Source organism: Lacerta agilis, chromosome 12 (genome assembly GCF_009819535.1).
Source record: "Lacerta agilis isolate rLacAgi1 chromosome 12, rLacAgi1.pri, whole genome shotgun sequence".
Taxonomy (NCBI): Eukaryota; Metazoa; Chordata; class Lepidosauria; order Squamata; family Lacertidae; genus Lacerta; species Lacerta agilis.
Window position 1 is genome coordinate 10,962,454 of NC_046323.1, and position 16,339 is coordinate 10,978,792.

At 41.6% G+C, this 16,339-nt stretch overlaps 1 protein-coding gene across 1 annotated transcript in view; it reads left to right on the plus strand.

Annotated features, from left to right (window-relative positions):
• The first annotated feature begins 810 nt into the window (after window positions 1-810).
• Window positions 811-16,339, plus strand: part of LARS2 (leucyl-tRNA synthetase 2, mitochondrial) — a 60,437-nt gene continuing 44,908 nt past the window's right edge. The window contains 7 exon segments of the mRNA XM_033165104.1: window positions 811-1,061; window positions 1,500-1,628; window positions 5,487-5,578; window positions 6,166-6,226; window positions 7,989-8,001; window positions 8,004-8,077; window positions 11,707-11,850. Of these exon segments, the coding sequence (XP_033020995.1) occupies window positions 828-1,061; window positions 1,500-1,628; window positions 5,487-5,578; window positions 6,166-6,226; window positions 7,989-8,001; window positions 8,004-8,077; window positions 11,707-11,850 (747 nt within the window). The 5' untranslated portion in view covers window positions 811-827.

Genomic DNA, 16,339 nt, shown 5'->3' on the forward strand with positions numbered 1-16,339 from the left:
CAAAAAGCAGGCAGACGAGGAAGGATGAGAACCCATTGGTTGGGGTCCTGCCCTCTGGAGAAAACAAGCTTGCTCCATCTTCCATGTGGCATTCCTTTAGACCAACTCCCAAGAGACTGTGATCTACTCACAGAGTTAAAAACAGGGTTCAGGTCAAAGTTCTTGAGCTTTTTTTAGGAAGGAGGAAGGCCCATTTTTGGGAGGTTTGGGTCAAAGTTGTTGAGTTTTTTTCAGGGAGGAGGTAAAATGTTGAGCTTTTTTTAGGGGAGCCCAGTTCTTCATCTTCTTTGGGGGGAGCCAGTTATCTACCAGTGATCTACTGCAAACATCCAGTGATCTACCGGTACATCACGATCTAACTGTTGGACATGCCTGCTTTAGATATTTGAAGATGGCTGTCATATCTCCTCTTAGTCTCCTGTTATGCAGGCTCCTCTTATCCAGGCTTTCATCTTTATTGCTTTATTTTAAAGAATAAAAACACATCAGTTTTCTTTCCAGAGAGGTTTCTTCATAATAAAATAGAAATAACACTGGCTACTATGCTGTCATACAGCAGCAAACAATATCACGGTTCTGAACAATAAGACTCAAAATTCATTTTCCTGCTTCTATGCAGTCTTAGAGAAGTTTTCATGTGCCTCTTAAAAGCACAGAGGAATGCAACCTCATCAGTCTGTTGAGCCTACTGTTGTCTTTAAATGTGATTGTTTTAAATCCTAGAAGCCTTAAGAAAGGTTAACACTATTATGTTAAAATAGAGAACAAGGTTATCCAAGTTAAGATCATTCCATTTGTTTTACAGGGCCTTCAAATAAGCTGCAAAAATGTGGTTCATTTACCATAGATGTCTCATGTGTCCCAAACACTGGAGAAGACAATTACATGGATCATTCAACCCAGTTAAGTGGGAGAAAAGGCTAATTCCAAGATTCATTCGGTCCATATTCAGCGAAACAGGGAAGTGGGATACAAGCTATAAAGTGGAGACTAGGAAGGAAGTTGAAAGCTGGTGGCATTCCAGAATAAAGGAACAGTTCGACCAAACTTCAGAAATAGATGTAAGGATTATGGCAAAATTGAACATGCGCTCTTGAATTCCTTTTGTCCCTCTGTATTAGGTGCTCTTAGGAAAGTTAATGACCGTATACTGCAGCACAGCTTAATGGACTTAGGATTTTGCCCATTGCATTAAATTTAATAGCATATTACCTGCTTCTCAATGGAGGTGTCTTTTTAGAATACTGTATTGAATTAAATTATGAGAACTTGTAATTTAATAAACAAAGATTACTGCTCATAAGAAAGGACACATCCTTTTTGTTGCTATTTTCTGATTTGCTGGTTAAAGTGCAGTCCTAACTTTTAAGATTTTTTTAAAAAATTGGGGGGTTGAAAACAAAAGCGTGATTTGTAAAAAAAATTAAATGTGGTTTAAAATTTAAAAAATTTCCAAGTTCTATCTTGCAGACTTTGTTTTTGCTTATCATTTTGTCTAGAAATCAAGGCCAAAGTTTTATGTCCTGTCAATGTTTCCATATCCTTCTGGGAAGCTGCATATGGGCCATGTTCGAGTCTACACCATAAGTGACACGATAGCACGGTTTCAGAAAATGAGAGGATTTCAGGTATCTGTTAACTAGATGGTTCTATTGACATTTGTTTGGATAATATTTCAGGTGCTTGGAAATGAGTGGTCTGTTGCTTTTGAGGAGTCAAAACACACTTAGGAACAGGCTGAGCCTCAAACCTTTATTTAATGACAAGCTAATCACACGTGGGTGGCACTGTGGGTTAAACTACAGAGCCTAAGGCTTGCTGATCAGAAGGTCGGCGGTTCAAATCCCTGCAGCGGGGTGAGCTCCCGTTGCTTGGTCCCAGCTCCTGCCCACCTAGCAATTTGGAAGCACATCAAAGTGCAAGTAGATAAATAGGTACTGCTCCGGCGGGAAGGTGAACGGTGTTTCCGTGCACTGCTCCGGTTCGCCAGAAGCGGCTTAGTCCTGCTGGCCACATGACCCAGAAGCTGTATGCCGGCTCCCTTGGCCAGTAACACGAGATGAGCGCCGCAACCCCAGAGTCGGACATGACTGGACCTAATGGTCAGGGGTTCCTTTACCTTTACCTAATCACAAAGCGCAAATTGGGAGGACCTTAACCACTCCAGATTATAATGAAATTAGGGACTGTGTTATAAGTAATTATTCAGCATATTCCTCGCTTCAGATTGCTTGTGGTGTTCTCTGCCTCTCTACTCCACCCTGGCCCTTTCTGCTAAAAGTGGCATACTTATCCTAATATACATCAACCTGGCCATATAACAGATACTTTCCTCTTAGGTAATGCCTGATTAAAAATCTGTACAATTTGCAAACTTGCCGTATTTTACAACTAACTGGCACAAGAGGGAGAGCAGGCAGACCAGGAGAAGGTGGCTTTGCACCATCCCAGTCCCTGCGTGTTCTGCTCTGCCAGCTGGCAAGAGTGGTGTTTGCACTGCAATAGTTGCTTGACCTGTGCATCATCTGGCTGCAGGTAACAGTGTTGTTGTCATTTGTAGTGGGGGGGGGGGTTAGTGTTTAATTACTAGCCGAGTGAATGCAGCTGGGGTTGGGGTGTGGTCCAGGACCTGCCTTAATATAACAGCAGCCCTGCTGCAGGCAGTGAGGTCAGCCACTTTGGGGAGATGCAGGGGCAAGGGTGCTTCATGCTGTCAGTCAGGCGATAGAACTGTAGGCTAGTCGCTGCGTGAGACAGTCCTGTGACTCTCAACCGGGGTGAGAGCCTGGCTGGGGGAAAACTTGGTTTGCTGGAATTCCCCCTGAGTGTGAGAGTTAGGGGGAAGAAATCTTGACTTCTTTGGGAGCATCAAATTGGAACCTGAGGTTTGGACTATTGCTTCCTGCAAAGAGAGGAGCAAAGGAGCTGGGTACAGTAGCACACAGGACATTGTAATTTATGCAAGACGGGAGACATAGCTTAGCGCAGGGGTCAGCAAACTTTTTCAACAGGGGGCCAGTCCACTGTCCTTCAGACCTTGGGGGGGGGTGCCAGACTATTTTTTTTTGGGGGGGGGGGAATGAATGAAGTCCTATGCCCCATAAATAACCCAGAGATGCATTTTAAATAAAAGCACATTCTACTCATGTAAAAACAACAAGCAGGCCCCACAAATAACCCAGAGATGCATTTTAAGTAAAAGGACACATTCTACTCACGTAAAAACACGCTGATTCCCAGACCATCCATGGGCTGGATTTAGAAAGCGATTGGGCTGGAACCAGCCCCGGGCCTTAGGTTGCTTACCCATGGCTTAGCATGTGCAAATGTGCCCTTTGTCTATAACAGGAATAGCCCACGTGGGTCCCTCTGGACATGGCTACACCATCTCTGACCCTTGACCATGCTGCCTAGGGCTGATATGAGTTTGAATCCAACAATATCTGGGGATCACCACTTTGGTTATCCCTGGTCCATGCTGACATTAATTTAGCCGATCAGCTAAAGGTTTTAGCCCTAATACAAATTCAGTAGACTTCCTTACTTGCAGATCTATGTTACTAGATGACGATGCCAGTTCCAGTAGCGAGGAACAGTGATTCAGAAACTGAGGAACTGGTGGGAGCATTCCATATGTTGTCTTCTACATTTGTATTCCTCTTCCCCTTTGCTGCTTACAAATTAGGAAAAGAACTGTCTCTGTAACTTTGCCCACAATATTTTATTACTTGAAATTGAAGCATTGACACCCTCGGTTCCAGCACACCCCTGGTCTTATTTGCACTCCCATCTCTTTGAATATCGGCCTGTCACAAGTTCAGCAAAGTGCATTTTTATAACGCCTTTTAAATCTATTCACAATCTGGAGCTAAAAGACAATGCTCTTGAAATGATGTCTCTCCACCCCCACCCCACCCAAATGTATCTTGAAGGCTACATTAGTCTCCATGGTAACAGATAAATACATCTGCTTCTGAGATTAATCTATGGATAATTGAGAGTAGGCTTGAAATGGTTTTTTTTCCCTAATGTATTTGTTTCAATACAGTTAACTCTACAGTAACAGCTAAATACATCTGCTGCAGAGACTAAGGAGTGGGCAGTAGTCCTTCTTACACAAAGGTCCACAGGATGTATTTATATGATATACATAAGTGGCCACAAATCTGGGCTTAGTGTTCTAGTCAGCCATTTTTGTACCTTGTATTTCCATTATCCCTTTCCAGGTCTTTTTGACATGTGCAGAGAATTCAGAAGAGGGAGTGTATTTTATGTCTTTGTCCCGGAACTTTACGGGTGTTGGACAGTGCTTCACTCCATCTATTAACATGAATATTTACCGTATTAAGACGCTAAATGAAAGCAAGACACTGCTCAGTAGAAGCATTGGCTAAGAATAACAAAGTCGGCATGCAACTACTGTTGGCACCTACTTGTGCAGTGGAGAAAACCTTATTTGTGAGGCTTGTGACTGATTTGTGACATTGCACTTTGAATGTTGCTCATTAAATACTCGTCCTCAGTCTCTTGCGTGTGTCCCGAAAAAAAAAAAAAAAAAGAAAAAAAAAAAAAACAAGTGTGAGATGGACGCATTAGCAAAGAAGGTCTACAAGACAATACTAATACTTTATACACTGCTTAATATATCAAGATCACACTGCAAATTTGCTAAGATGGGGGTTAAATACAATAGCTAAAGTCTGTTCGGGTTTGTCTCCCCTTGCAAATACAGGCAAAGTACTGCATAAACATTCCATTAAATCTAATATTGGTTTTTTTTTTTTAGCATAATCAGTGTAGGCTTGGGCCTCACAGCCTAGTGAACTTTTCAAAGACCTGGAGATGTGATTGCCTGTCCTTGATAAATAGTAATTAATTCCTGCTGGTAATTGCTCTAAAAGTTTAATTGTAGTTATCTAATGTGCTTTACAGTACTGTTGCTCTCTTAAAACATTCATTGTTGTAATAGCAAAGTCTTCAACAGTAAAGTCTTTAACAGCACCAATGTCATGTCATAATAGAAGTGTTAATAAATGCACTTTGCACTGCTGGATACATTACTTCGATAAATATATCTTTTAATTTCATATAAAACATATCTATTTTAAGTTATGCTTTGTACCTATTTTAAATCATAGTCGTGATGTGCTCTACCTCTGCTCTTTCCAGCTTAATCAGATCTAATTTAAGTCCAACTCCAACCTATTATTATTAGTTAAATTTGTATACAGTACCACCTTTTTTGGAGGGGTGGTATGCATGCAGAGTACACGAAGGGCAGGCTTGATCCTTACTAGATTTTTTTTTAAGTATCCTGTACCTTGCACTTAAAGCTAAATTGTTTGTGACAGGCACAGTCTGGATGATTCAATGAAACAGCAAAGATGCTGAATTTTGAAAAATGCTTCATTATTTTGAGCCCTGAAGGCGTTGCTAAATCCGCTCTGGAAAGTGACAAAGGGTGACATTTCTTATTTTTGTTACAGGTGATAAATCCAATGGGATGGGATGCATTTGGATTACCTGCAGAGAATGCGGCAATTGATCATGGCTCGCATCCAGCAGACTGGACACAAAGGTGTTTGTTTTTCTTGCTGCTTTACGCGTGTGTCATTTCTGAAGCAGAATATTGCTGCTCTTGCTCCTTTCCATGTTCTTTTAGCCTCTGCTCTACAGAAAATGCCCCAGGTTAGAGAGATACACCTAGCAATGTCTCTGTCATTAGAATTTGTCTATAACTGTGCCTGGTACCAACACCTAGGATTGCGCATACTTTCTCTGGCTCATCAGGTATTAAGCCAAACTTTCTCCAAATGGGATGGTACAACTGTGTGAATGCATGAGGAGCATTAGTTACACACTATGTATGTAGGAATTTGTAGCTCACTCTTCCCATATTGGACCAGAAATAATATTTTTTTCCTTAAAATTGTGTCACTCACATTAATATTAAAAATGATTTGGTTTAATTAATCTGTAATTGAAATGGGGTTCAGTAAGTAGCAATCTTGCAAAGAATTTTTATAAAGTGAATGGTGGATGGAACTCTGAGGCTGTTTAAGTTGACCCAGTGCAAGTTGGAGGAGTTTAGGAGCTTTTTCTTGGGAACAGTTGTTTCTGAAATTTTATTTTCTGTTTAAATATGGATTTTATTTTGTCTTTCAGTAATATTCGGCACATGCGAAAGCAGCTTGAAGCATTAGGCTTGTATTTTAGTTGGGATCGGGTAAGCTTTTTTTCTTTTAAAATGTATACTTCATGAAACTTAATTGTCTGTGCATTATTGAAGTGTGTGTGTTATAAGTGTTTCATATTGTTAACATGCATGAATTTGAAGTCAGTTTTAAGAAAGTTCTTCTCTAGGATGAGTTTACTTACTATGTTTGTTTAAACCTATTAGTTTCTTGTCTCCAAGTAACTTACATTGATAAAAATATACATAATTGCATTATACCATAGACGAGGGCAGGAATTGTGTAACACATTAATATTCCGTACAACATTTTGAAACACACACACACAGCAACCCCCACATAATAATGGTGGAAAATATTGGCAGCATACTAACAATAAACAGAACAATATACCCACCCACTCACCAGTGGACAAAAATAGAAATCAGCGTTGACGTCGCCTCCCTAGCCAAGGAGTCACGCTTTATGACTTACGATTGATTATTTGTTACACGAAGCACCATCAATGTGCATGGCCCTTTGTAGGGCACAAACAGACAGGTCCCTGATGCAAGGAGCTTACAGTCTCAATTCAACACAGGGGAAGCAGTGGAGGGGTGAGAGAGGTGGGGCAGGGCTAAAATAAGCAATATGTTGCAGCAGGGCATGAGAACTAGGGGGCTAATCCGTAATGGTTGGCGAAAACGTGGGCATGAGTGATAATGATGACAATGTTATTTCTTAGCCTACCCACTGTGCGCTGCACAATACGAGATTAACAAAAGGGGAGCCCTGCCGTCAGGCTTGCAGTCTAAATAAGCGCATGAGCAAAAAGGCAGAGTATAAAAAATGGCCAGAGAATCACTTGGTAGCTGATCATCTGTGTCACTGGTGAGAAGCTTGACTTATTTCCTCTTCCCTGAACCTAGAAATCTATTTGTGCTGTTATGCTTTGCTCACAAGTGATATCAAGACTCTATCAGAGTTGCACATTAGTAGGCATTGGTGGCCGGTGCCCCTTGGTGCTGGTAGAGCAGAAGGGCACAGAGGCCAGCAGTACTTGGAGCCAGAGTCAATGACAGGCAGAGCCAACTATTTCCTACCTACTGAGCTCTGTGATGTAACACTGAGACTAAGGAAGCTGACAGCCAGTGCCAAACCCCTTGAACTGAATGTAAGTAAAGACAGCAGTCAGTTGGAAGCTGGCTAATGACAGCTGAGGTTGGTGGGCAAGTGCCGCATTCACACCTAATGAAACAGTCTCCTCTGTTAGTGAATGAACCACTTAGATTCATCGAATTGGAGGGAGACGTCTAGACCTTCTAGTCCAATCACCAGCTTGATGCAGGAAATCCAGAGCTGGAGCATTCTCCCAGCAGGTGGCTCATCATTGTCTGGTTCCATTGTCACACTGCTCTTACCTTCAAGAATGTCGGACCAAAGTGTACTCTCTTGTCACATAAGCCCATTAAGCTTGAGAAGATGTGTCTGTGCTGCCTGTCGTAGCCCTATACATCGAGCCCAGTAATATAAATATGCTGTAAAGGCTTAACTGGCTCTGCCAAGAAACTTACATTGCCCCCTGCTCTCGAATTGTGAAGCAACAGTGTATGGGTTTAGGCACAACAGTGACAGATTGTGCCCATGGATTCCCCTATCTACTTAAAATGGCTTCCTTGATTTAGTGGGTGATATACAGGACTGCTATGTATTCATTAGAGTGCACATGGAATATTGAATCAGGTGGTCATTTTTGAATGAACCACTTACTGTTTTGAGGAGCCAATACTGAAATTGCTCTTATTCTGTTTACAGGAAATAACCACTTGTTGCCAGAGTACTATAAGTGGACACAGTATCTTTTTATTAAGCTTTATGAAGCGGGGTTAGCCTATGAAAATGAAGTAAGTTGAACTGTGTCGTCTTATATTATGGATATGCCTTTAAAAGCCTTGGGTGATAATTGCTTGTGTGGTGACTTTCAGACATACAGCTGTAGAAAACAGTGTGTGTGTGTGTGTGAGAGAGAGAGAGAGAGAGAGAGAGAGAGAGCGCAGAGTGCCTGTGGTGTTCTATGTTGCATAAGATGATTATTATTTCTATAATTTTTTCTACCCCCCACTCTCTGAATTACTATTTCCAAAGCAGCTAATGATGCAAATAAAACACAAACAAAATAATAATAATAATAATAATAATAATAATAATAATAATATAATAAAGCAAATAAAATAGCACAGCAGTAAAATTGAAGTTACCACAGAAAACCAATTTAACCAGAATTTGAAGGCTAGCATGTCCAGTAGGTAGGGACACTGCAATCAATAAAGCTTTCTTCCTGGTTTCTGGTGCCTCAACTTTGAAGGAAGATGAGCATCTGGAGGAGGGCATTGGCAGACATATAAAGATATAGTGGAAATAGATGGTCCTTCAAGCTCCTGGATCCCCAAGCCTTTAAATGTGAGCATCTGAAATTTGAATCAGCTTGGAAACAGACTGCCATCCAGTAAACTTGTTTAAAAGCTAATGAGAGATGATCTGACTAGCCAGTCCTTGAACTAACAGAAACCATCTCAGAGGCAGCCTCATGTATAATGCATTTCAGTAGTCAAACCCAGAGAGTAATGGGAAGCCACCTTGCTGTGCCTGGTTTAGTTCTGTGACGGTAATAGTAACCTATATTAAAGTGACTTTTGTGGGCTTTGTGGGATAATTTTTTTTCCCCTGTAGGAGACTTTCTGATTTGGCAAATGAATCCTTTCACTCCATGGACTTCAGTGTCCCAAAGGAGGTCCTACATTCAAAAAGCAATATTCTTCCATTGTTGAAATCATTGGGGGACTTTTTTTGTTAATATAAAGCTACAATAGTTTGGAAGGGAAGATATGCCAGATACATGCTGGTGTTTTTTTGCAAGGCAGGACACGCACATGTAGTCATTCCTGTTATAGGAGTCTGTCGAAGTGAGGCTTTGCAACAGGTCAATCTCATAAAACCTTGAGCAGTAGTGGGTGTAGAAGCCAAAGGCAGGATTTTTTCAGTCTGTCTAGGAATCTGATTGAGAGGCAACCAAAAAGACTTTTCTATACCGTGCTTCTCATAAAATAAGACGTGCCTATAAAATAAGCCATGGCAAGATTATCAAGCATTCAAAAAATATAAGACATACCCCAAAAATAAGCCATACTGCTGGGCGCAGTTCTAGAGGGCGCCAAAGAAGAGGAAGAGGCCTGTCGGGTTGGCACCCAGACCCAGATGTTGCTGCTGGTGCAGCCCCGTCAAACGCCCAGCAACCCAGCAAGAGCCGCAGCGCGCGCCGCCTGGAGCCACGAGCCAGCGGGACCCAGCAAGAGCCGCCTCCTCCTCCTGTTGGCTTCCGGAGGCTCGGGGCGCTCAGCGCAGCACTGCTGGGCGCGACCCGGCAATCCGCCTCCTCCGCCTTCTGCCGCAAGGGCTCGGGGCGCTCCGTGCAGCGCTGCTGGGCGCCGACCCGGCAAGTCGCCTCCTCCGCCTTTTGCCGCCGCGGCTCGGGGCGCTCCGTGCAGCACTGCTGGGCGCCGACCCGGCAAGCTGCCTCTTCCACCTTCTGCCGCCGCGGCTTGGGGCGCTCCGTGCAGCGCTGCTGGGCGCCGACCCAGCAAGCCGCCTCCTCCGCCATTTGCCGCCGCGACTCGGGGCGCTCCGTGCAGCGCTGCTGGGCACTTTGTCAGTACTTCAGCAGCAGCAGCAACAGCCAGTTCCGGGCGCCAAGCCGCAGCAGGAAGAAGAGAAGGCTTGCCAGGTCGGCGCCCACCGCCCCGAGCCTCCGGGAGCCAGCAGGAAGAGGAGGTGGCCTGCCGGGTCGGCGCCAAGCAGGGCCGTGTGCCCCGAGACAGCTGGACCAAGCAGCAACAACGCCGGCCGCGGCAGGAGGAGGCAGGTGCCCAGAACTATACGGTACTTAATAATAAAAAAGACACCCCCGAAAATAAGCCATATGCTTATTTTCTTAAGTAAAATAAATATAAGACGGTGTCTTATTTTTGGAGAAACACGGTAGGATGGCTTCTTTTTATATACACACATCTGTAAAGAGAAGAGTCTGTGAAGGAATGAGTTTTAGAAGCAAGTGTAAAGGATGATGTGGTGAAGCAGGCAGAGACTTAATTTGAGTGAGGGATCAGTCGTGCAAGCTCTTTTCAAAAGCAGAGTTCAACTCCGCAGCACTCAAAAGAGTTGTACAGAAATAACTTCTTCTGAGAGTATGCAGATTGCATTTGCTGTCCTCCATCACAGACTGGCTGCTAGCAAACTCTGTGACTGATCAAATCATACTATGCAATTTGTGACAGATTATTCCTCTGCTTTTTGTAAAAAAAAAAAAAAAAAAAAGTAATGTTTTAGCCCCACAGTGTTTTGCTAGCAAGTTGTCCAATGCCTAATTTGTCCAATTCCTTTTATTTATTTTTTAAGAACAGTAAGATACCCCTCTTCTTAGGATATAATTTTAATACCACTCTATTCTGTGTATATGTCCATCTATTGGCACCCTCTGGAACAGCATAACAGTATGGATTGCCATGGTGGGAAGAGAACGTCAGTGAGCCACGCTCCTCACGTCTGAGTAGAGCTTTAGCTCACACAATCAAGGCTATGGATCCAAACCAATGCTTTGTTCAGTACTGAACAGAGTGGGCTTTTAATAATACGTGTAACCTTTAATTTCCCTTGGAAGGCAAAGGTTAAGATGCTGCTGCCACGGGAGAGATGAAAGGTGGTTCTGTTCTTCTATGATACATTCCCATTCATGTGGAGTTGGTTTAATTTATATTGTTATATTATCCTGCCAGCCATCGGATAATGCACAGGAGGCTGTGCATTGTACAGTAGCACCATGATACTTTCTGCACAGGGGTAATGTGAACAGTGAGGTCATTCGTGGCTTCAAATATGACTCTTCTCATTTATCTGTTATCAGATATAGCAATAGAAATGCCACCCAAGCCACCAAATAATTTCTACATGACTTACCTTCTCTTCTTTAAAATGATTTATTAATTTTATTTCATAAAATTTATATATTTCCTGAATGTAGAAAACCTCAAAGCAGTTTAAAACATGCTGCTATACAGTATATTTGTGTGAGTAGTTGTATACAGTAAGGCAGCAACTTATTCTCCGGGGATCGCGCCCAAAGGGTGCAGCGGTGGGTGGAATTGCCAAACCTTTTTTTCTGGATGCTTGCCCACTTTCTACACATTTTTTATTTAACTTATGTTTTTGCCAAGTGTGTAAAGCTGAATGTGCACGAGTTAAATGCGTGTAAGTTGCAAGCTTACTGTATCTTCATCCAGTGAATAGAAACAAGCACATTTAAAAGGGCATCGGTGTCAATCAGCCAAACGCCTGGTTAAAGAGGAACGTTTTCGCCTGGAGTCTCAAGGTGTATAATGAAGCGTATGTGTACCCAACAGCTCTCTAATAACTCTGAATTTTACTGACATGCTTATTAATGCCAGAATTCCCTCTCAATTGATTCCTGGCATCTTTTTAGGCAATGGTTAATTGGGACCCTGTGGATCAGACTGTTCTTGCTAATGAACAGGTGGATGAAAATGGCTGTTCGTGGCGTTCAGGAGCAAAAGTGGAAAAGAAATACCTCAAACAGTGGTTCATTAAAACATCTGCCTATGCAAAGGTGTGAGTATAAATTATTTTGCAGAGGGGACCCTCCCTTCAAAGTATTTTTTCCAGATCAGTAACAGGCTTGTAGGTTTTGGTGGTGGTAAGATCATTTTCTCTTCCTGCTGTCGATAAGTGTGTGTCATTATAACTATGGTGCCATTATAACTACGCTGCCACAAAAATGGATTGAGTTACATCATTATAATGTAACTACAGCACCATTTAGTTTTGGCCTGTTTCACCTTTCAAGAACATCTTGTGATGTAAATGTGTTCAGCTGGCAGGTCACACTAACATAACTTTTAGTATAATTCAATCTCCCCACCCGCCCCATCCCCGGTTTGTTCTATTGGACAAAAACATCTTTCTAAGTGTGAAGAAGAGAAACTGAATATGTGTAATACATGAACCCTTTTAGAACTATTTTTCTTGGCAATATTCCCCCCCTCACTCTAACAAATTGGGAAGATGACTGCAAATACAAAATTTAAAATATTTTTGGAGTAAGAATTCCTGAGCGAGTACCATAAGCCCTGTCAACATTTCACAACTTTACTTACTTCTACAGCCTCTCCAGTGCTTTCTACGGTGATTTTAACAGTTAGGATATATGGGTGGTTTAGTCAATGTAAGAGCCATGGGCTGCAGGTGTGTGGCCTTTTTTTCTGGAACTGCTAGCCTAAGAGATGTCTACAAATCAAAAGTCCCCAGTTTCCAACACGATTCTGCCATGAACTTACTAGGGAGCCTTAAGGAAACCTCTTCCTGACTTATATTAAAGGGTTGTTGTAAAGATTTCAATAAGATAATGCATGTGAAGCTCTTTGAACACTTGAAAATGCTACATAGATCTTGTTAATGGCATGAGACTGCGTGAAGTTAAAGGAAAGCCTTTAGCACGTTGCTTACAGCCTTTGGTGCTTGCATCGTCTTGATATGTTACGGAGAATTCAGCTCAGTTATTTGTGTATATGTATCTGCTCTGTGTCAACATAATCTTCTCTTTACTGGTTATTTTATTTTTGCTACCTTTTGCTAAAGCCACATAAATTATGCCCAAGTAGTTATGCTAACTATGTGCAGTTTTACTGGATTTGGGTGTTTTGTTTTTCAGGCTTATTTTTTTTAAAGAGTCTAATATTAATTATGTATCTTAAGACCGTAATTATTTTGTTTCCATAGTTACAAGAATAATGTATGCAGAATCCTTGAAAAGGCTCGTACTTCATACGGGTTTCTGCTTGGTTGTACAGTATTTGTGTGGAAAATACTCCCATTTTGTCTTGAAATCTTAAGAGTGGCTTATTTTGTTGCAAACTCTATGGGACAATTTCTTTTACAGTTACACACACACACACACACACACACACAGAGAGAGAGAGAGAGAGAGAAGGGGTTAATGTGCATATTTCTGTCTAGCCCTCTGTTGTTTAACGTTGGGGGACACATCCTTCATTACTCCTCACTGCTAGTGGTTCACTTAGCAGAAAGTTGCAATCAAGGGTCTGAGTGGCTCTGCATTTGAGTGAGCAAGTGCTCTCTTCTCTGTTTGTCAGGTGTGGGGAACGTGTTTCGGTTGAGAGCTGTATTCTGGTTTTTTTTGGGGGGGTGCATGCTAGTGGTGGGCAGGGCCAGAGCCCAAAATGGGTGGATCACCCTGTTTTCTTTCTCACTCTCTGCCACCACATTCCTCCCCCACCCCCTTGCCACCTGCATCATGAAATTAGGCAAGGTATAGGTCATTAATTCAGCAAATCAAATAGGGCCTCGGTAAGAGAAAGGCATATTGTACACATTGAGTACCATTGCCCACTGGAGCCTAGCGCAAGTAGTTTTCTTTCATACAATTTTCATTCATGCCGCTTCTGATTCAGTTAACACTTTAGCGCCGTTGGGGTTAGCAATAACCAGGCTTGGAAAGTACAGTAGATGGTTGAGCTGAAAATGTACAGCAACTTTTCTCTGTTAGTGAGGATCAATATGTGAATGAATTTCCAAGTCTGGGAGACTAATAGAAAAGATCTAATTCTTGAAGAGCCCTTGGGGATGGTGATTTTATAGTACACTAAATGATATAGACCAGTAATTCCGACACAGTGTGCTGCTCTCGAGCTTTTTTGTTGTTGTTGTACAGTTTACTTTACAAAAAAAGTTGTAAAAACCATTATAAAAATAAGCTTCATCCCTCTTGTTGGTAAGATAAGAGGAGGAAATATAAAAGGTTAAGGTCTCTGCTCATTGGCTGTGAACTGTAGCCAAGGTGTGTCCTTGGTAAGGAGAGGCCACAATCCTAAATGCTGGTACAGGCAACACACTAAAGAGAAAAAATGACTAGAGTGGAGCAAAGTGACAGGTGAGTTCCTCTCCAGGAGCCTCTCTAGGAGTGAGGAATTGGTGCTGCAGTCTGGCTAAGTCAAGGATTGGCGAAATAAGTTTGCTGAAATAAGTAGGGCTTTATTTCACAGTAAACTTGGGTGGGATTGTGGCATACTGTAAATCTATTTAAATTCAGCTGTTCATCAATTAGCTATCTCCATGATATGGTAGCCCCATCTTGTGGAATGAAACCTGTAGTTCACCTCTTCTCTCACAGTTAAAATCGGACTCATAGCTCTTTGGCAGACCATGTGCTACAGGTTGTAGGTCAGGCTGCAGACTGTGATACAAAAGGTGACAGAAAATAATTTTCTAGGCTATCAGATGGCTTCACTTCATTGCTGCCTTACTAATAAATATTTGTGTTAGATACGGTATGGTGTTTGGAGTGATCATTTTTCTGATGCTCGCCTTGTATTAATTAGTTTTTCAATTGACCTAAGAAATCGATTTAATGTGATTACTGTTAAGCTTTAAGGCTGCATATATAATGCCATGATTGTGTTAAAATTCTTATTTTCCGAGCAGGCTTTTTAACTATGATAAAACTCCTTTTTTTCAACCTGGTGTTTAAGGAAAGGGGATCTTTGGTATTCATCTCTATGATAAATGATACCTTTTTCTCTTCCATAGACTTCTACTGCTCATATTGTTTACGTGGGTTCTCATAATGCAAAGATCCTGAATAGAATTTGAGATATTCACTTCTGGACACGAATCTTTTCTCTTTGCAACATCTCAGATCTGTTTTCAATCTAGGTCATCCTTTTGCTAGGTTTGCCCAGCTCTGTAATTCCCTCATCTCTCTGTCTCTTAGCAACTGGTGCTGTTGACTGCCACTTCCAAACAATATCAAAATTTCCTCTTGTGTTTCTGGATTCTCTTTAATGGATGCTCATCTTCATAAATTTAATCATGGGCTGTTCTACTGCTGCCTCTTTTTGTAACGCTCAGTTGTAAATGCAATTCTCGTTTCTTCACTGTTAATGTAAATATGCCTGTCAGATCTGAAAAGTTGGCAAAAAAAATCCCCAACTTTTAAATTGTTTTGTACATTAAGATACTGTAGAGGTTTTTGCTTTATTTTTCTGCTGTGAGTTACTGTTTCCTTTTCCTGATTTGTTTAACATATTTGCATTTGAATCTGTAAGATTGTTGCTTTTATTGTTGGATACATTTGTAGCCATACTAACTACTTTGGCCTCAGAATGCTCATTTCTAGAGCTTTTTTTATTCTTAAGAAGAGTCATCATCTCAGTGTTATCTTGCTAAACGCAAGTTCATTTTTTGACCTGCATTTTGTTAACCTCAACTCAATTGCCTTCTTCACTAGTGCTGCTTCCTTGCTATCCTTCCTTGAGATAGGCGTATTGACTGTTGTGCTTCAGCATCTACACAGTTGAATGGAGAAGTTTGCTTTGTAGTTCCAGCCATTCTAAATTTTGGGTATTTTTTTCTGTGGCCCAGGTCAGAGAAAACAATCCCAGTCTAGTGAATCATGAACTATCAGTCCAGTAACCATCCAGTAATGTGCCTGTACACTCCTTCACCCCTTGACTCATCCCAAGCTCTGGTCAAACTATCTTGATGTCTTAAGCCACAGTATTCTGTGACTTCTGAACTGTGGTTTAAGGTCTCCCTCAAAACCAGGATTCTGGTTTAATTGTCTGACTCATAAGGGATCAATGAAACCCAAATTTCCTGGCTTGTATGTCCTACCGTAGGAACAGCAACTGTGGTTTCAGAGCTTGGGCACATGAGGACAAGAGACAGTGGAAATGGCAAGGAAGTAGTATATGGACACACTGATTGTTACCAGGCCAAGAAACATGCTGTTTTTTGGGGGACCAGGACCATTAATGTGGCAAATACATTTTCATTGTGTAATAATGTATATTTTGAAAAAGGACAATCATGTTATTTCCATATTCTGTCCTGATTACAAGTTTGGCACTGCAGCAGCTAGTCATGAAATCTGTTCCCAGAGCAATATAGACTCCTCTCTTCCTTTAAAAAAAAATAAATCTGCATGTTTTAAGCCAACTTGCGAACCCATTAATATTTTGAAGCACCATTTTAAAACATGGCTTGTCTTTTTAATGAATGGGTCACTCCTAGCCTCAACG